Source organism: Salvelinus alpinus, chromosome 14, assembly GCF_045679555.1.
Source record: "Salvelinus alpinus chromosome 14, SLU_Salpinus.1, whole genome shotgun sequence".
NCBI lineage: Eukaryota > Metazoa > Chordata > Actinopteri > Salmoniformes > Salmonidae > Salvelinus > Salvelinus alpinus.
The window spans coordinates 15,438,960-15,460,884 of NC_092099.1; the positions used below are offsets into that span (position 1 = coordinate 15,438,960).

Sequence of the window (21,925 nt, forward strand, 5' to 3'; positions counted from 1 at the left end):
GCAAAAGCGGTGAGGGAGGACCGCACTTTTCAAATAGAACAGTAATCTGCGCCACTCGGCCATGTTGTCCACAAGACAGCACGGTGGATCGTCCAGAATCATACAACATCTCTTAGCATTTTCAAACTAGTCTTCATTGGGAAGGCAGATAAAGCGTTTTTTATCAAAAGCAATCACTTTCGCATGTGAAAACACCGAATCCTACTAATTTCCACATGCTTAATTACGTCACTTAACGTTTTTTTAAAGCGACTACGCAGTGGGCTTTGAACGGGGCACCTGGCTCACGCCCGGGAGGCAGCCCGGTTTCAAAACAAACGCAATCAATTTCCTACCTTCGGTCACCCGGGACAGATTAATCGAAACCCCTTATTGTTGGCGAATCTTCTTCTTCGAGGTTTATTAGCAGACTTCAACCTATAAAGTGTATTGCTGCCACCTACTGTACGAGTTAGTGAACGATAGAAAAAATATATTGCAGGAATGTTCATAGACTTAGATAGACATCGCATCATTGTATCTGTCCTATTAAGACGTCTGTTAGAGCACGAGCAGCGCCACTGAGGACACCTCCATTTTGAACAGAGAAGGATGGTGGGAGGAGCTATAGGAGAACGGGCTCATTTTAGTGTCTGGAATGTATTTTTGTATTTTTTATTTAACCTTTATTTAACTAGGCAAGTCAGTCAAGAACAAATTCTTATTTACAATGACTGCCTACCCCAGCAAAACCCTCCCCTAAGCCGGACTACGCTGGGCCAATTGTGCGCCGACCTATGGGACTCCCGATCACGGCCAGTTGTGATACAGCCTGGGATAAAACCGGGGTCTGTAGGGACGCCTCTAGCACTGCGATGCAGTGCCTTAGACAGCTGCACCACTCGGGAGCCCTTATAAGTAAACGAAGTAAACCAAGACAACAATTAGACATCAATTACTTCTTGCTAGTTAGGAGACACTGTCTCCATTACAACACACTGCATGACAGGGTAGTGAATTGCTCATCATCGCTGCTCTCCCAAGATGGGTGGTAATTTTATGTAGCATCTTTAAAAAAAAGTTTCCTCAATGGAATGGTATCAAACACATCAAATGAATGGAAACCACATGCTTGACTCAGTTCCTTTTATTCCATTCCCGCTATTGCAATGAGCCAATATAGCTCCTCCCACCAGACGCCTCTGATTTTGAAGTAGTCCATTTTCTTCTTCTACTACTTCTTTGAGTTGGCAAACAAACTGGAAGGGTGCACGCTGCCACCTAGACTGCATTGGATGATCCCTCGGGGACCTGGATGGAATTATGTGATCCTTCCTTAACCCATATGAAGTGTCAGTTGACTACTTTAAAGTGGTGAAAGTCCTCTATGGGACTGCCCATGCTAAAACGGCCTTCGGGTACTAGAGTCTTCTATCTATCTCTATAGGAATGTTGCACATGGGCCTCTCACATGGTCAAAATTCAGTCTATTGTAGTGTTCAGGATCTCAACGTTCCACAAAGTTTCACATGCAGTGCTTTTTAGTAAATGTTGCCATTTATGGATTGATTATTATCTCACTGGTTCAAATATTATTTACTTTGATTGCACAATATCCTTACTAGCTAGTAGACTGTCAAACGTTCCCTCATCACTGTCAAACACTCCCTAAAACACTTCAACGAGCAGGCCTTTCTATCGACCTGGCCCGGGTATCCTGGAAGGATATTGAACTCATTCCGTCAGTAGAGGATGCCTGGTTATTCTTTAAAAGTGCTTTCCTCACCATCTTAAATAAGCATGCCCCATTCAGAAATTTAGAACCAGGAACAGATATAGCCCTTGGTTATCTCTAGACCTGACTGCCCTTGACCAGCACAAAAACATCCTGTGGCGTACTGCATTAGCATCGAATAGCCCCCACAATATGCAACTTTTGAGGGAAGTTAGGAACCAATATACACAGGCAGTTAGGAAAGCAAAGGCTAGCTTTTTCAAACAGAAATTTGCATCCCGAAGCATAAACTCCAAAAAGTTCTGGGACACTGTAAAGTCCATGGAGAATAAAAGCACCTCCTCCCAGCTGCCCACTGCTCTGAGGCTAGGAAACACTGTCACCACCGATAAATCCACTATAATTGAGAATTTAAATAAGCATTTTTCTACGGCTGGCCATGCTTTCCACCTGGCTACCCCTACCCCGGTCAACAGCCCTGCACCCCCCACAGCAACTTGCCCAAACCTCCCCCATTTCTACTTCACCCAAATCCAGATAGCTGATGTTCTGAAAGAGTTGCAAAATCTGGACCCCTACAAATCAGCTGGGCTAGACAATCTGGACCCTCTCTTTCTAAAATGATCCGCCGCAATTGTTGCAACCCCTATTACTAGCCTGTTCAACCTCTCTTTCGTATCATCTGAGATCCCCAAAGATTGGAACGCAGCCGCGGTCATCCCCCTCTTCAAAGGGGGAGACACTCTAGACCCAAACGGTTACAGACCTATATCTATCCTACCCTGCCTTTCTAAGGTCTTCGAAAGCCAAGTTAACAAACAGATTACCGACCATTTCGAATCCCACCATACCTTCTCCGCTATGCAATCTGGTTTCCGAGCTGGTCATGGGTGCACCTCAGCCACGCTCAAGGTCCTAAACAATATCATAACCGCCATCGATAAAATACAATACTGTGCAGCCGTATTCATCTACCTGGCCAAGGCTTTTGACTCTGTCAATCACCACATTCTTATTGGCAGACTCAACAGCCTTGGTTTCTCAAATTACTTCCTCGCCTGGTTCACCAACTACTTATCAGACAGAGTTCAGTGTGTCAAATCGGAGGGCCTGTTGTCCGGACCTCTGGCAGTCTCTACGGGGGTGCCACAGGGTTCAATTCTCGGGCCGACTCTATTCTCTGTATATATCAACAATGTCGCTCTTGCTGCTGGTGATTCTCTGATCCACATCTACGCAGATGACACCATTCCGTATACTTCTGGCCCTTCTTTGGACACTGTGTTAACTAACCTCCAGACGAGCTTCAATGCCATACAACTCTCCTTCCGTGGCCTCCAACTGCTCTTAAATGCAAGTAAAACTAAATGCATGCTCTTCAATCGATCGCTGCCCTCACCTGCCCGCCCGTCCAGCATCACTACTCTGGACAGTTCTGACTTAGAATATGTGGACAATTACAAATACCTTGGTGTCTGGTTAGACTGTAAACTCTCCTTCCACACTCACATTAAGCATCTCCAATCCAAAATTAAATCTAGAATCGGCTTCCTATTTCGCAACAAAGCCTCCTTCACTCATGCTGCCAAACATACCCTCGTAAAACTGACTATCCTACCGATCCTTGACATCAGCGATGTCATTTATAAAATAGCCTCCAACACTCTACTCAGCAAATTTGATGCAGTCTATCACAGTGCCATCCGTTTTGTCACCAAAGCCCCATATACTACCCACCACTGCGACCTGTATGCTGGCGTTGGCTGGCCCTCGCTTCATATTCGTCGCAAAACCCATTGGCTCCAGGTCATCTATAAGTCTTTGCTAGGTTAAGCCCTGCCTTATCTCAGCTCACTGGTCACCGTAGCAGCACCCACCCGTAGCACGCGCTCCAGCAGGTATATTTCACTGGTCATCCCCAAAGCCAACTCCTCATTGGCCGCCTTTCCTTCCAGTTCTCTGCTGCCAATGACTGGAACGAATTGCAAAAATCACTGAAGCTGGAGACTCATATCTCCCTCACTAACTTTAAGCATCAACTGTCAGAGCAGCTCACAGATCACTGCACCTGTACATAGCCCATCTGTAAATAGCCCATCCAACTACCTCATCCCCGTATTGTTAGTTATTTGATTTTTTTGCTCCTTTGCACCCCAGTATCTCTACTTGCACATTCATCTATCACTCCAGTGTTTAATTGCTCATTTGTAATTACTTTGCCACTACGGCCTATTTATTGCCTTACCTCCCTAATCTTACTTCATTTGCACACACTGCATATAGATTTTTTTCTATTGTGTTGTTGACTGTACATTTGTTTATTCCATGTGTAACTCTGTGTTGTTGTTTGTGTCGCACTGCTTTGCTTTATCTTGGCCAGGTCGCAGTTGTAAATGAGAACTTGTTCTCAACTGGCCTACCGGGTTAAATAAAAGTGAAATAAAAGAAAAAAAGACACATAGAAAATAGACAACCAGTGTCAAGTAGGCCTATCAATTTTACTTAAATACTGTATTAAAGATTAATGAAAATATATAACAAAACATATTGAGTAAAGACAACAAATATTCTGATTACAAAAACTTGATTAGAATGGTCAATGTAGATCAACTGTTCTATAATACACGAGTGAAAATATGGATAAACATGCATGCACCCAGCGATCTGAAGTAATTGCAAACCACCCAATAATAATGAATGTATGAGGGTCAAAAACACAGTCCTCATACAGCAATATGTGACTTTAAGGTCATAGGGCCAAGAGTCACTAGGGCCCAGAGTGTTACCTGGTCAGGTCATAAGGTCAATAAAAACATCTGGACCTACTCAGGACACCCCGCAGACCTCTAAGGTGTCATGCTCAGCTCAATGAGACGGCCTGCGAACACTCCTAGGGTGCCAATGATACACACCGCCATGAACACACACAGCAGAATGTGATCCAGCACCATGGCCACAAACTTCCACTCTTCAGCAGCCTGGGAAAAGAGGAGAGCAGTTAGAAACACTCAATCTGAGATCTTTAAGGAACAAACTGTGGGAAGGACGGCAATGAATTCCATAGTCTTACACTGTTGGACTCCTCATCAGATTTCATGGTCTCAGCGATGTACTTCACCCCCTCAATAGCACTGCGTACGTCTTGGTTCTTGGTGATGGGGGACTGGTAGGTGACTGCAGTAGGGGTGGGCTTGCCTGAGATGTCTGAGATGTCAAAGTCAGCACCATAGATGTTTTTATCCTGTCTCTCCTTTGCAGGACGCTTCATTGTTGAGAAGAACATGAGGTTGGGAATGGTGTCAATGAAAATCTAGGAAGCAAAAAATATGAAAGGAATGAATTAATCAAATGTTATTAGTCGCATGCGCCGAATACAACAGGTATCCTTACAGTGAAATGCTTACTTACAAGCCCCTAACCAACAATGCAGTTTTAAAAACTACAGATAAGAATAATAAATAAAAGTAACTTGTAATTAAAGAGCAGCAGTAAAATAACAATAGCGAGACTATATACAGGGGGGTACCGGTACAGACTCAATGTGCAGGGGCACTGGTTACTTATTAAAGTGACTATGCATAGATGATAACAGACAGTAGCAGCTTTTACAACTTTGTGTAATAACAGACAGTAATAAATAGATTGGTAAAATGCATACAATGAGATAAAAGGCTAATTGATGAACATATTAATTCAGATACTTTCTAGCTCCTGAATCACAAAAGTAGGCTTAAAAAGCAGTAATATAGTAAAGTGCAATCATCTATTTTCTGTCACTAGATGGCAGTACTGGGCAAGACATTAACAGGGCAAAAAGAATATTGAGATCTCTACTATTAAGTAGACTTTACATCACTCACAGGAGGTTGGTGGCACCTTAATTGGGGAGAATGGGCTCGTGGTAATGACTGAAGTGGAATCAGTGGAATGGTATCAAATACACTAAAGACATGGTTTCCAGGTGTTTGATGCCATTCCATGTGCACCGTTCCGGCCATTATTATGAGCTGTTCTCCACTGATACCACACTATCTGTCATGTTATTTCATGAACGATTTGTTAAGACATACATTTCTAAACTGTCACACACTCATAACATTCACAAACCAGAGTGCACAAGTCATCTTATGCCTTGTCATTTACAATCCAAATATTTTTTTATTTAACCTTTATTTAACTAGGCAGGTCAGTTAAGAACAAATTATTATTTACAATGACCCCGGCCAAACCCGGACGACGCTGGGCCAATTGTGCGCCGCCCTATGGAACTCCCAATCACGGCTGGATGTGATACAGCCTGGATTCAAACCAGGGACTGTAGTGACGCCTCTTGCACTGAGATGCAGTGCCTTAGACCGCTGCACCACTTGGGAGCCCTGTAAGTAAAGCACTATGCTATAAAAACGAAATTATTTTTAGATATAAAAAAAATAAATCATTGGTAGAAATGTGCCAGCTTTGCCCACCTTGCGAACCCAGGGGGACATGGTGTGAGTGCTGGGGGAGCGGTGGTGGGTGTTGATGACGATGACAGTGATGATAATGGAGGCAATGACGAAGACCATGGTGAAGAGCATGTACTTCCCGATGAGCGGCACAGCACTGGAGGTGGAGGGGATGAGCTCAACGATGACCAGCAGGAACACAGTCAGAGACAGCAGGACAGAGATACTCAGAGTCATCTTCTCACCTGAGGACACACATGGTCACAACAACCAGGTCAACAAAAGCAGATGCATACTGAAGAATTCATCTATGGAGAAAGGCGCAGTTGAAGTTTGCAATCATGCAAATGATCTGCCATTATCACATGTCATACATTTCATAATCTGTCCATACGGCACACAGACAGATTTGAGCAGTTCAGTGGAAAAACGAGGCTCATGACAGAGACTGAACATGTGCTCGTAGGGAGGCCACTGAGATTCATAACAATGGATTCAACGTTAAACACTGTGAGAGCAGTTAATAACTGGGCTTAAACAAATACTACAGTTACACCAATGCTCCAGCTCAACTCAGCTGTGACACCCTTAACAAGTGAATTAAACGTGTTAACCCTCGCAAGGCTGCAGGCCCAGACGGCATTCCCAGCCGCGTCCTCAGAGCATGCGCAGACCAGCTGGCTGGTGTGTTTACGGACATATTCAATCAATCCTTATCCCAGTCTGCTGTTCCCACATGCTTCAAGAGGGCCACCATTGTTCCTGTTCCCAAGAAAGCTAAGGTAACTGAGCTAAACGACTAACGCCCCGTAGCACTCACTTCCGTCATCATGAAGTGCTTTGAGAGACTAGTCAAGGACCATATCACCTCCACCCTACCGGACACCCTAGACCCACTCCAATTTGCTTACCGACCCAATAGGTCCACAGACGACGCAATCGCAACCACACTGCACACTGCTCTAACCCATCTGGACAAGAGGAATACCCATGTGAGAATGCTGTTCATCGATTACAGCTCAGCATTTAACACCATAGTACCCTCCAAACTCGTCATCAAGCTCGAGACCCTGGGTCTCGACCCCGCCCTGTGCAACTGGGTCCTGGACTTCCTGACGGGCCGCCCCCAGGTGGTGAGGGTAGGTAACAACATCTCCACCCCGCTGATCCTCAACACTGGGGCCCCACAAGGGTGCGTTCTGAGCCCTCTCCTGTACTCCCTGTTCACCCACGACTGCGTGGCCATGCACGCCTCCAACTCAATCATCAAGTTTGCGGATGACACTACAGTGGTAGGCTTGATTACCAACAACGACGAGACGGCCTACAGGGAGGAGGTGAGGGCCCTCGGAGTGTGGTGTCAGGAAAATAACCTCACACTCAACGTCAACAAAACAAAGGAGATGATTGTGGACTTCAGGAAACAGCAGGGGGAGCACCCCCCTATCCACATCGACGGGTCAGTAGTGGAGAAGGTGGAAAGTTTTAAGTTCCTCGGTGTACACATCACGGACAAACTGAATTGGTCCACCCACACAGACAGCGTTGTGAAGAAGGCGCAGCAGCGCCTCTTCAACCTCAGGAGGCTGAAGAAATTCGGCTTGTCACCAAAAGCACTCACAAACTTCTACAGATGCACAATCGAGAGCATCCTGTCGGGCTGTATCACCGCCTGGTACGGCAACTGCTCCGCCCACAACCGTAAGGCTCTCCAGAGGGTAGTGAGGTCTGCAGAACGCACCACCGGGGGCAAACTACCTGTCCTCCAGGACACCTACACCACCCGATGTCACAGGAAGGCCATAAAGATCATCAAGGACAACAACCACCCAAGCCACTGCCTGTTCACCCCGCTATCATCCAGAAGGCGAGGTCAGTACAGGTGCATCAAAGCAGGGACCGAGAGACTGAAAAACAGCTTCTATCTCAAGGCCATCAGACTGTTAAACAGCCACCACTAACATTTAGCGGCCGCTGCCAACATACTGACTCAACTCCAGCCACTTTAAAAATGGGAATTGATGGAAATTATGTAAAAATGTACCACTAGCCACTTTAAACAATGCCACTTAATATAATGTTTACATACCCTACATTACCCATCTCATATGTATATACTGTACTCTATATCATCTACTGCATCTTGCCATCTTTATGTAATACATGTACCACTAGCCACTTTAAACTATGCCACTTTATGTTTACATACCCTACAGTACTCATCTCATATGTATATACCGTACTCTATACCATCTACTGCATCTTGCCATGCCGTTCTGTACCACCACTCATTCATATATCTTTATGTACATATTCTTTATCCCTTTACACTTGTGTGTGTGTATAAGGTAGTAGTTGTGGAATTGTTAGGTTAGATTACTTGTTGGTTATTACTGCATTGTCGGAACTAGAAGCACAAGCATTTCGCTACACTCGCATTAACATCTGCTAACCATGTGTATGTGACTAATAAAATTTGATTTGATTTGATTTGATTTGAAACAAATCAATCAATATCTCGTCAAAGTGAGCTGGTTTGATGGTAATTTGGTCTCAAGACTTGCCTTCACCTAATCCCCACTCTGGTTGGTCCCCATCTCTTAATTAATTACAAGAGGGTTTGAAGTGATCATTGTGATAATTGATCAGAGAGAAAGAGACTGATAGCGAGAGAGAGAGAGAGACAAACACAGTGCCATAATTCACAGTGATGAATCAACACGGACTCACAGAGACACAGGAGGGTCATAATGTTAGAGGGTAGCAGTGACATTGTTTCTCTGGCAGTCAGTGCCATCACACCCTTTAGGGCACCAACTCATTCTGACCACAGGGAGGAGTAGCCTCTGATCCAATTGAGCTCCTCCGACCTCCCTTTCAGAGGGCTGAAAGATCATGATGCCTAGTCACCTTACCCCTATACATATCTACCTCCATCGCTCCAGTATCCCTGTCACCTTACCCCTATACATATCTACCTCCATCACTCCAGTATCCCTGTCACCTTACCCCTATACATATCTACCTCCATCACTCCAGTATCCCTGTCACCTTACCCCTATACATATCTACCTCCATCACTCCAGTATCCCTGTCACCTTACCCCTATACATATCTACCTCCATCACTCCAGTATCCCTGTCACCTTACCCCTATACATATCTACCTCCATCACTCCAGTATCCCTGTCACCTTACCCCTATACATATCTACCTCCATCACTCCAGTATCCCTGTCACCTTACCCCTATACATATCTACCTCCATCACTCCAGTATCCCTGTCACCTTACCCCTATACATATCTACCTCCATCACTCCAGTATCCCTGTCACCTTACCCCTATACATATCTACCTCCATCGCTCCAGTATCCCTGCACATTGTAAATATGGTATTGGAACTGACCCTGTACGTAGATTATTACTTTCTCTTGGTATTCTTATTATGTGTTTTTGTTCTACGTTATGTTATTTTTAGTGCTACATTGATATTGACTACTGCATTGTTGTGTTTAGAGCTGTCAAGAAAGGCATTTCACTGTACTTTTGACATTAAAACTTGAAACTTGGGCAGGAATTCTGCTTATAAAAAGAACTTAAAGCTGAGTCTCTGTGAATTGGTGCTTGAACAATATTGCCCTACCAAAGCAAAAAGCAAGATAGCGCAAAGCGATTTGTGATTTATTTTGTCCCATTTAGCCTTCCATACACATAGGCCTATACACAAACAACCTCACGTAAGCAAACATACACACAGGCACACAGACAATAGAATTTCAAGTATGTGTTATTTTCAGTTGAGCACATTCACACCCAGACCTCATTCACACAGATTCTAGAATGTGAACTATGTGTTGTTTGTCAACTTTGTGTTGCTGTTCAGTCAAATCGGTGAATCTAAAAGACTTCCATTTGGCATCACAGCTCCTCCATAGCATCATACTGTAGCAGCAGCCATATCAGAGCTAGGCAGCCAGTGATGCATTATACATTAAAGGAAAGGTCTGTTCGCAGACATGGCAGCACACAGGGTCTCTGGGTAATGAGGTAGGCCTCCACACTGGCAACAGGACCAAACGCTAGCTGAGACACAGCACTGGTACAGCTAATGTAGCTCCTAGTAACTTCTGAGGCCCAGAGACAAATACAGGTGTAGGATCTTAATTTGACCAGTATTGTCGTAGAAAAATAATCCTGCAGCAACAGGGTTTGAATGTTTAGTTCATAATATTGCTTGATTGGTGGTTAGGCTATTAGCTGGACAAAATAAGGCTACATGATAAGTACAGTACTGCTAATATAACAGCGTGTTAGTACAGGTTTTCAGTGAATTTATGTAAACCACGAGGCTCATCTGCATTTCCTGCGGTGCAGGAAAATTCTCAGTCACAAAAGAGTGGTCAAATTAAGATCCTACATCTGTAGAAGGACAAGCGTGTTGTTGTAGGTACCAGCCAATGCAGGTACAGTTCTACACAACCACTACATAAGCTGTCAACGTTGCAGCTATGATGCGGAAATTGGGAGACAAAATATATTTCCATTAATCTTCAGCCAATAGAAGGGATTTAGAACTGAAATGATTGAAGTGATGCTATACTAACCAGAGTCAGTGGGCAGATAGAAGACGAGGCCAGTGAGGAATGAGAAGAGCATGCAGGGGATGATGACGTTGACGATGAAGTAGAGGGGCAGCCGCAGCATCAGGAAGTGGTAGGTGATGTCCAGGTAGGGTGTGTCTGGGCAGCAGGCATAGTACACCCAGTGTTTCCAGCTGCGGTAATCCTTCATCACCCACTCTCCACTCTCCATGAAGTTACTCAGGTCAGGACGGTCGCTGTCCTGGTGGAGACGGGTAATAAAGATGTCATGAAGACGCAACAGACCAGGAAGGGATCAACCTAATTGGTATTTTTTAGGACTGGTGGTATTTTGTAATGCTTTTAGAATCATGTGTTAAATCAGTAATGTACTGAATGTGTATGGGTAACACAGGAGTTACACAGGGGATCAATCAAGAAAAATGTCAAAATGTTGATGATTATTACGGGATTGACGACAACCAGGTTGCCATCATAGGTCCAGGTACCAAGCTTCATGCTGCAGTTCTGCAGGTCGAAGGGGAAGTGCAGCACGATGATCTCACAGTAGCTCCTGAAGATGGCAGGGGGGTTCCACGTGATCATGCCAGTGTGCTCCAGCAGCACTTTGGTCTCGTGAACGATGGCAAAGTCACCGTCAGCACTGTGGGCACACACAAACACAGGCATCAACACAGGAAATAATGTTAACGCAGAGGGGCATCACTGCCTGGGGCTTGGCATGGCCCTGCCATCGCAGGCCAACCAACCAGAGCTGAGAATGGTACAGGCTGCTGTGGCATAGGAGCTGGTTGTCAGGGAGAAACAGCAGTGTGTCAGACGCAGCATATGGTGTGGGTGGAACCTGTTATATAGAAGCCAGATTTAGCCTGATGCAATCTGAGCTCTCACCCACTCTGCACAGAGGGAAAAGAGAGGGAAAAGTCATGTGGTTTGAAAACATAATCACACACAGTCGGTCTGTCTGGTGGCCTTTTATCAAGGAAAGTATCAGTGAGAGAATGGTAAAAAGAAAGACATTTGATGCAAATATGGCCTGATTCTTACTTGTTATAGAGCACGAGGTCAGGACGCCAAATGTCAGTGGAGGGCACTCTTATCTTTTTGATTCCACCATAATCCTCAGGATTCCATTGCAAGTTCACATCCTTCCATTGCTGGAAAATGACAGTACAAAGTACAAAGAGCTTGAATAGAAAATATCAGATAGATTATTTGAAGTTCCTGACTTGAAGTCTGATTCGGAGAGGGATCATTTAAATAGGGATTTTTTCAGAGAATGTTTCATTACAGTTTAGTGAAAATGAACCCAATTCAACGGTTTATAAGGATTTTACACTATCTTCAGAATTATGGTGAAATTTATGATAATTACCATACTTAGATTTTCCTTGTAATTACTCTTACAAAATAGCCAGAAAGAACATATTTTGATCCATATTTACTGTATATTGCAATGTAGATACAGGAAACGGCAGTAACAAACCTGTTTCAGTCGAACATTGCTGTTGACAATCTGGTTGACCTCATCCTGTAGAGAAAGGGAATTGATTTTAGTTTCTACTGTTACGAAACCAATAATTAGGCTACGGATATTGTTGCACTCGCTAAGTCTAGGGGTCTTAGGCCTAGTTAACTAGTCTGTAACCTGATTTAAGATGTGCATCTAAGTGAGAAATCAGCATATGCAATGTATGTACACAGGAGACCTCTCCTTCTTGACATCTTGGTCAGCCAATCCAAGCAGATTACCATTTGTTCAGATGGTGACCAAATAAAGTGTATCCTGGTAGAGTGTGCCTAACTGTGTGTTAGCACTAAACTACCTACTGCTTAACACCTCCCCCATCAAGAAAAGTAAAGAAAAAACCACAGTCACCAGTATCTATTTTCCTGGATTTTCCTAAACTTGTATACTTTCCCACCCTCTTTTCCATAAAACTTATTTAACCGAAGAGACCAAACTATATACACTATAAACACCAGAGCTGCAAAACTATGAAACTTGGCTCCAGAAAACGTCACCTCTGAGATAACGTCATTCTAGAAAACCCAGACAAACCAAAACCATCAAATTCACTGGTCTGCACTCAGCTAATTTCTTCCTGCCAAAAGTCTGACTTGACCAAACCAAGGGACAACCTGTAACCCCTATAGTTCTAAACGGAGAGACCAATTCCATTCCCTAGGCCCATGATCACAAGCACCAAGCTCCATCTGATATGAGACTTAGAGCACCCACCACCAAGGACATGTGAACGTTGACCACAACTTCAGCACACTCACTAGGTACACCATTCACGTTCCCCAACGCCTCTTTGCTCCTATGCTGGAGGGGAACTGAAGGGGAACCGTTAGCCTCCTCACTTTCCTCCAACTTAACCCGGAGACACTAGGCCTACATGCTGTAGGAACCGCTCTTTAACAGGAAGTGACAAAACCCACTTCTTCAAGCTCCTGATTCTCATTACAAGACACAGCCGTATCACCCTGCAAAACTCAGACCGGATCCTCACTAAATTCACAACGTGAACGGGAAGAATCTCCTGTCTCCCACAGGTTAGTAAAACAAAGTGTCAGTAACATCGACCCCTGACAAACAACCTCATGGTCATCCGGCAGAGGGACCACAACCTGTTATCCAAGACCAGACTCAGATGAGGAGACTGTGATGAAGTAACCAAGGTATTTATTGAAACACAGGGGGAAGATAGAGTGCAGGTCAGGGGAAGCTCGGTCGGGTTGCTGGAAACCAGGTGTGGAGGCTGAGGCGAGACGGGTTGAGACAGGGTAAGCAGGTTCGAAGGGGAATCCAAGGGAGTAGTAGAGTGGGGAATCCAGGACAGAGTAGCAGGACTTTTTATTTATTTAAAATTTTACCTTTATTTAACTAGGCAAGTCAGTTAAGAACAAATTCTTATTTTCAATGACGGCCTAGGAAAATAAGAATTTGTTCTTAACTGACTTGCCTAGTTAAATAAAGGTAAAATTTAAAATAAAATACAAATCCTGCTACTCTGTCCTAGATTCCCCACTCTACTACTCCCTTGGATTCCCCTGCGAACCTGCTTACCCTGTAAGAGCCATTCTTATTTTCAATGACGTCCTAGGAAAATAAGAATTTGTTCTTAACTGACTTGCCTAGTTAAATAAAGGTAAAATTTAAAATGTAAAAAAAATCCTGCTACTCTGTCCTGGATTCCACACTCTACTACTTCCTTGGATTCCCCTTCGGACCTGCTTACCCTGTCTCAACTGCCTGTTCAGGGGTAGAACGACAGATTTGTACCTAGTCAGCTGGGGGATTTGAACTTGCACCCTTTCGGTTACTAGTCCAACGCTCTAACCACTAGGCTACCCTGCCGCCCACTAGGCTACCCTGCCGCCCCGAGTAGCAGGATGACGAGACGTGGGACTGGAGACAGGGACCAGAGCCAGAGCGGGCAGAACTGTAGCGGAGAAGAAAACAGGCACAACAGGATCTGACTAGTAACAAACGGCTCGAAACGTAGACTGACTGAGCAGAGATTACGATCTGGCAGCGTGAAAGTGGCAGGGCTGAGTATTTATAGAGGTCTTGATTATGGAACAGGTTGCAGCTGGTGGGGATCTGCTCTTACTCCAGCACACCTGTCTCCACCCACACACACACACACACACACACACACACAGAGAGAGGGAGAGGGAGACGTAGAGGGAGAGGGAGAGGGAGAGGGAGAGGGAGTGGGAGAGGGAGAGGGAGAGGGAGAGGGAGAGGGAGAGGGAGAGGGAGAGGGAGAGGGAGAGGGAGAAAGTACTGGGAGAGTGGCGGCAGGTCAAGGAGACTCAGGATGAGCAGTAGAGGGCGTTGCAGGATCAGATGTGACAGTACCCCCCCCCCCCCCCCCCCTCTACTGCACCCGACCAGGCTTATCTGGGAGTGAGGTATAAATCCCTTAAGAGGGAGTGGTCCAGTATGTTATAGTGGTATAGGCAGGATGGTCATCGATGAGCCGACGGGGTGGAGGAGCCGCTGCAGGAGGAGGCAGGGGGCAGGCAGGGTGAATCAGGGATACATGGAAGGTAGGATGGATCCTGAGAGAGGCTGGGAGTTTCAGGCGTACCGCAGAGGGGTTAATGACACAGTCAATTTCAAAGGGACCAATGAATCGGGGGGAAAGTTTCTTCGATGCCACCTTCAATAGCAGGTCCTTCGATGAGAGCCATACCTTTTGACCCGGGGTGTAGACTGGAGCTGAGGCCTGGCGACGGTTGGCTTGGGACTGGGTCCTATCGGAGGCACAAAGAAGGGCAGCCCGGGCCTTCCTCCAGGCATGGTGACAACGGCGTAGATGGTCCTGGACAGAGGGAACCGCAACCTCTTGGGCGGGGAACAAGGGGGGTTGGTAACCCAGAGCATACTCGAAGGGTGACATACCTGACGAGGCGTTGGTGAGGGTGTTGTGGGCATATTCAACCCAGGGTAGCTGAGCACTCCAGGAGGAAGGGTTAGCAGAAGTCAAGCAGCGTTGGGCAGTCTCCATCTATTGGTTGGCCCCGTTCGGTCTGGCTGTTGGTCTGGGGGTGATATCCAGAAGACTGACATTGATACCAAGAGCTGAACAGAAGGATCTCCATACCTGGGAGGTAAACTGGGGTCCTCTGTTGGAAACGATGTCAGTGGAGATGCCATGCAGACAAAACACATGGGATACTAACAGGTCCGCAGTGTCCGTGGAGGACGGGAGCTTGGAGAGGGGAATGAAGTGAGCCATCTTGGAAAACCTGTCAATAATGGTGAGGATGACGGAGTTACCGTTAGATGGGGGAAGGCCAGTGACGAAGTCCAGAGCTAAGTGTGACCAGGGGCGACTGGGTATGGCAAGAGGGTGGAGCAGACCGAACAGGCTGAGACAAACTCCAGGACATCTCTCTCCATGGTGGGCCACCAAAAGCGCTGACGCAGGAAGGCAAGGGTCCGGTTCATACCAGGGTGACAGGTGAGGTGGGTAGAATGGCCCCACTGAAGAACAGAGCGGACACAATCTGGAACAAACAGAGCATTACTAGGACCGTTACCCGGGTCAGGCTGGTTCTGCTGAGCCTGGCTGATACTGGACTCGATCTCCCAGGTGACGGCGGCAACGATGCAGGTGGATGGCACAATGGCTTCTGGCTCGGTACCCGTGTTGTCGGTGGTGAACTGGCGAGAGAGGGCATCAAGCTTGGTGTTCTTCGAACCAGGGCGATAAGCGAGTGTGAAATTGAATCTACCGAAGAACAAGGCCCACCTGGCTTGCCGGGAGTTCAGACGTTTGGCGGTCTGGATGTAGGACAGGTTTTTATGGTCAGTCCACACGATGAAGGGGGTTACAGAGCCCTCCAGCCAGTGACGCCATTCCTCCAGAGCCAGCTTAACTGCCAGGAGTTCCCGGTTTCTGAAGTCAAAATTCCTCTCTGCAGGTGAGAGCTTACAGGAAAAGAATGCACATGGGTGGACCTTCTGATCAGAGGGGGAACGTTGAGACAGAACAGCACCTACCCCGGTGTCAGAGGCGTCCACCTCCACGATGAACTGGAGTTCTGGTTCGGGCTGAGTAAGGACCGGAGTGGAGGTGAAGCGACGCTTGAGTTCCAGGAATGCTGCCTCTGCCTCAGGAGTCCAGTGGAACAGAGGGGATGTGGAGACGAGAGTGGTGAGAGGTGCTGCCAGATGGCTGTAGTTGCGGATGAAACGTCTGTAAAAAAAAATCTGTACCTGCTTCAGTTGGAGGGCGTAGGTCACTCTGTGACTGCCATGACCTTGGCAGGGGTCCATACGTAACTGTCCCTGTGCAATAATATAACCCATGAAACACACTGTGGTAGCATGGAACTCACATTTTTCAGCTTTAACAAAAAGCTTATTCTCCAACAGCCGTTGAAGAACGTGTTGCTGGTGAGCCTCAGGGTCCTTGGGGGGGAAAATCAGTTTGTCATCTACTATAAATAGACAAAAACTAAGCATCCAATCACATCCCTCAGCACGTCATTGACTAGGTTCTGGAAAACAGCAGGGGCGTTAGTAAGACCAAAAGGCATGGCCAAATACTCAGTGACCAAGTGGTGTGTTGAACGCAGTCTTCCACTCCTCCCCCTCTCTTATGCGGACAAGGTGGTAGGCATTTCGGAGGTCAAGTTTGGTAAACACCGTGGCACCATGGAGGGGGGCAAAAAGCAGAGCTGATGAGTGGCAAGGGGTACTTGTTCTTTACTGTGATATTATTCAGCCCACGGAAGTCTATGCACGGCCTCAGTGACCCATCCTTCTTCACAAAGAAAAACCCAGCACCCACCTGGGAGGAAAATGGCTTGATAAGTCCTGCAGCCAGAGAATCCTGTATGTACCTCTCCATAGATTATTGCTCGGGATGAGAGAGGTTAAACAACCGGCTACTGGGGAAAGGAGCTCCAGGCTGTAGGTCAATGGTGCAGTCGTACGGCCGATGAGGCGGCAGCGACAGGGCGTGGTGCTTGCTGAACACAGGAGCTAGATCGTGATACTCGAGAGGAACTGATGACAGGTCCGGAGGTTCTGGAATGAACTTGGGCACAGACAAGGCAGGTGGAAGTGTAGAATGTAAACAATTCGAGTGACAAAATTAACTCCAAGGGTTTACCTTTCCGGCGGTCCAGTTAATATGTGGGTTGTGTAGCTTTAACCATGGATGGCCAAGAACCAGAGGAGAGTAAGGACAGTCGATTGTGTGGAAACTGATATTTTCCTGGTGATTTCCAGAGGGACGCAGGATGACAGGGGCGGTTCTCTCACAGACACGGATGAGGAGCTGTCCATTGAGAGCGTTGGCATCAAGGGGGGAATCGAATGGGACAGTGTCCAGGCCCAACTGGGTAACGACACTTCTGTTCAGGAAGTTCTCGTTGGTGCCCGAATCAAAGCCTGGCTCTGCCACACAAGGTCACCTTCAAGCAGGGGTCTGGAGGAAGATGGGCAGGCGATTTGGTTCAACAGTATATCCGCCACTACTGCCGAGCTCCCTCCTTTGCTGGACACAGGGAACAAGTGGAGACAAAGTGACTAACCTGGCCACAGTATAGGCAGCTCCTAGCACCGATTCGTCGTTGCCTCTCCTCTGGAGAGAGACTGGCCCGGCCGAGCTGCATGGGTTCAGAATCTGGAAGAGCCTGGAGATGGGATGCAGTCGAAGAAGGAGGACAAGGCACTGAAGCAGATGTTATGGGACATGCAACCCTACCTACCCTCTCCCTCCGATGCTCACGGAGACGGCTGTCGATGCGGATAGCGAGAGAGATGAGTTCATCAAGTCCATCAGGCTCATCCTTGGACACCAACTCGTCATTGAGGGTCTCAGTGATCGCGTTCCGGAATGCTCCCTGAAGTGCCTCCTCATTCCAGCCACTCTCAGCGGCGAGGGTGCGGAACTCACATGACATCTCAGCAACACTATGGGGGCCTTGACGGAGGGACAGGAGTCGTTTAGCAGCATCCTTACCGCAGACCGGGTGGTCGAAAACTTTCTTCATCTCCTCCGTGAATCTGGAGCAGGAGAATCAGATGGGATATCAAATCAAATCAAATGTATTTATATAGCCCTTCTTACATCAGCTGATATCTCAAAGGGCTGTACAGAAACCCAGCCTAAAACTCCAAACAGCAAGCAATGCAGGTGTAGAAGCACAGTGTGGGATATGTCTCTCCCACACTGCCATGGCCCAGGAAGCGCTGCTCCACGGAGGCAGCCAATCAGAAAGGAAATCTTGGCCCATTTGCTAGCATAAGAGTAGGGCTGTTGCTCAAATAATAGTGAACATTGTACCAAAAGGGCTCTGCAATCTCTGAGGTTGCCATAGTAACGCTCAGGAGTCGGAAAGAGGGTCAGCCCTGTAGGTCAGACAGGCTCTGTGAAAACTCATTGACGTGCTCCAGAAGGGTCTTCAGGGCTCGGTCATGTTGCTCAAGCAGGGCGCCTTGGCCAACGAGGGTTTGGTGGAGAGTAGCAGAGTCTGCTGGGTTTATCTCTTTGGCCAGCTCGTACTGTTACGCAGAGTGGAACCCAAGAGCAGACTCAGACGAGGAGACTGGGATGAAGTAACCAAGGTGTTTATTGACACACTTGGGGAAGATGAAGTGCAGGTCAGGGGAAGTTCGGGTGGGTTTCTGGAAACCAGGTGCGGAGGCTGAGGCTGGAACGAGAGGGATGGAGACAGGGTAAGCAGGTCCGGAGCGGAATCCAAGGGAGTAGTAGAGTGGGGAATTCAGGACAGAGTAGCAGAATGACGAGACGTGGGACTGGAGACAGGGACCAGAGTCAGAGCGGGCAAAACTGTAGCGGAGAGGAAGACAGCATCAGACAAGGAAAAGAGGATAACAGGATATGACTAGTAACAAATGGCTCGAAACGAAGACTGACTGAGCAGAGAGTACGATCTGGCAGCGTGGAAGTGTCAGGGCTGAGTATTTTTAGAGGTCTTGATTATGGAACAGGTTGCAGCTGGTGGGGATCTGCTCTGACTCCAGCACACCTGTCTCCGCCCACACAATCACACACACACACACACAGAGAGAGAGGGAGAGGGAGGGAGTACTGGGGGAGTGGCGGCAGGTCAAGGAGACACAGGATGAGCAGTAGAGGGCATTACAGGAGCAGATGTGACACAACCTCCTCCACTGTGGGAAAGAATGCGTCAGCTAAAGGAAACAATGAGTCACTGACAACCTCTGAATCTAACAGATCACTTGGGGAACCAAATCATTACTCAGTCCACAAGGAGAACCTAGTTGTTCATTGTCCATCAACTCAACATAGAACATTGTCCTAAATTGACACCTGAATTAACTTCATCCTCAAATTGAAGACGGCACACTATATAACATATCTCTACCCAGAAGGTCTCAGCTAGAGACACAATAATCAACTTCCTCACTAGGAAGAACTATTTCCTGGGAGCCACAGTCTATTTCGGCAAATAATGTTTCCTCTACATCCCCACACACATCATCATCCTCCCTCTCTGGTTTGCCATCAGCACCCTTCTGAACCCGATTAGCTTCACAAACTGGGGATACCTCAAAACCCTCCTTGAAAGACTTCACCCCCTGAGACAACTGCCTTTTGACTGACTGGCAAGACAAACTTCCTCCCCTGTATGCAACCCTCCAGTCAACTGCCATTTCCTGTTCTAGCCTCACTATTTCCAACAAATATTCTTCCTCCTGACTGCTATCACACTAGAATTTGTGGCAAGAACTCACTCCACTGTTCCCATAACAGAACTGCAACATCTAACTTGTTCAACTCCTCAGCTATTTCAACCTCCAGCATTTTTGCCACCTGACGTAACTGATCCCGTGTTAGCTTGAGAAAACTCCAACTATACTCTTCCTCGGCACAAAACAATGCTGGCTCAAATGCCCCCATAGTCAAAATAAGTAAGCCAAACAGAACCAACTCTTCGACTGACAGAAGTTACAGTTAGCTACATAGTGTTGGCAGTGATGTGAATTGCATGATAAATATTGATTGATATGGGATGGTGTGACGTTTTTCTTACCACACTGATGAGTTGAATGAGCTGCAGACCAACTGTAACCACCACTGGGTCCTTGAAGTGAGCGACAGGACGCACCACCTTGTTGTAGCCAGTGAACAGGGTTTTCACCAGACGGGTTTCATCATCAGAGCTCCAGGCAGAGCCTACAAGAAACACAGAGACAGCTTGATGTGTGGCTCACATGGCAGAGATTGAGAGATTGTGGGTTTACAGCACCAGCAGACTGATAAGTAGTGGTTAATGTATGTGCAACTACAGTAGTATTAAATGTACTAAGTGGCTTCCCATCTTCCTCCCCTCCCTCCCTCCATTCCTCCCTCCCTTCCTTAGTTCCCTTCCTTCCTTCCTTCCTGGCTGCCTGCCTGCCGGCCTTCCTTCCTTCCTGGCTGCCTGCCTGCCGGCCTTCCTTCCTTCCTTCCTTCCTTCCTTCCTTCCTTCCTTCCTTCCTTCCTTCCTTCCTTCCTTCCTTCCTTCCTTCCTTCCTGACTGACTAACTACTTATTTCATACACTGTTATATACCAGTGGTATACTATCATCGTGGGATGCTGGAGGTGATAGAGATGAGAGCTCAGTCAATACAGATAGTGTTTCAGACTCGACATCTGCTATTTCCGTTACATATTTGACCCATGCCAGAGCGGTATCCCATTTCATTTTCCGCTTGACCTTGAAACCAAGCCTAGTGTGTGCAAAAACATACTATGAAAGCATGAATGACGTTTTGAGACATTGAAAACAGTAAAATTGTCTGGAAATATAATATGCTATGTGAAACAATTGACTCATTAAGTCAAGCACAAATAGATGGAGGTTAAAAAACTAAGTGCACACACCCCTGTCAATCAAGAGAGTCTAATGCTGGATGCTTTAAAAAAAATGCCAACATTTCCAACAGGCACTAGCTTAGCTATAATATACCTCATATAAGATTTGAAGTCTTATAGTTAACAAATGGATAAAGCATTACCAAGAATCAATGTGAAATTATCAAATTATGTTGATATCTCATGATTAATGGGCTAGATTTGTAAAATATGCAAATATTGGTTTAGGATAGACTATCACCTAAAATATCCTGGAAAAGGTAAGTTATAACCGACAGAAGAACAGAAATGGCAAACTAATTTTATCAGTCACATGTTTAGAATATGGCTTACCTGCTAGAATGATAAGGAGATGAGAAACCAAAAGTAGACGATTCATTCTTGTGTTCATTTCCCATAAACTCTGGGAATGGGGTATCCAATGGGGTATCCAATGTCCTGAGTCTTCGAATAGAGGGTAAGCGGCTAGTTAGGTAACAACATTATTTCTGTCTACTTTAAAATTAGGTCAAAATAATTGCGACCCTGACTTGCTGCTCCAAGTACTGTAATGGGGAACAGTATTGTTGTTCCCTGACACCATATGTTATGAGCCACCACCAATAGCTGTCATTTGAGAGGGTCACATTCTTTGTCATCCCTCACATGTTACAAGCGCTACATGCCTGGCTAATCTAGCACTAGAATATCTCACAGTGCAATATACTTCCCATATTGAAAAACAGTAACAGCCTATGGCTGCTTTCCAAAACGAACACATTTGTTGTGATATATTTACAATTAGGCTA

The 21,925-nt window shown here is 46.3% G+C and overlaps 1 protein-coding gene across 1 annotated transcript; it reads right to left on the reverse strand.

The window, feature by feature from the left end:
• Positions 1–4,191: 4,191 nt before the first annotated feature.
• LOC139538506 (acetylcholine receptor subunit alpha-like) lies at positions 4,192–21,649 on the reverse strand. Its single transcript, XM_071340633.1, has 9 exons — positions 21,471–21,649; positions 20,312–20,454; positions 12,246–12,290; positions 11,807–11,916; positions 11,207–11,402; positions 10,763–11,000; positions 6,181–6,404; positions 4,785–5,024; positions 4,192–4,692 (listed from the first exon to the last, which is right to left on the reverse strand). Exons 1-9 carry the CDS (start codon positions 21,526–21,528, stop codon positions 4,561–4,563), a joined length of 1,386 nt encoding a protein of 461 aa, XP_071196734.1. The 5' UTR covers positions 21,529–21,649; the 3' UTR covers positions 4,192–4,560.
• Between the last annotated feature and the right edge of the window lie 276 nt (positions 21,650–21,925).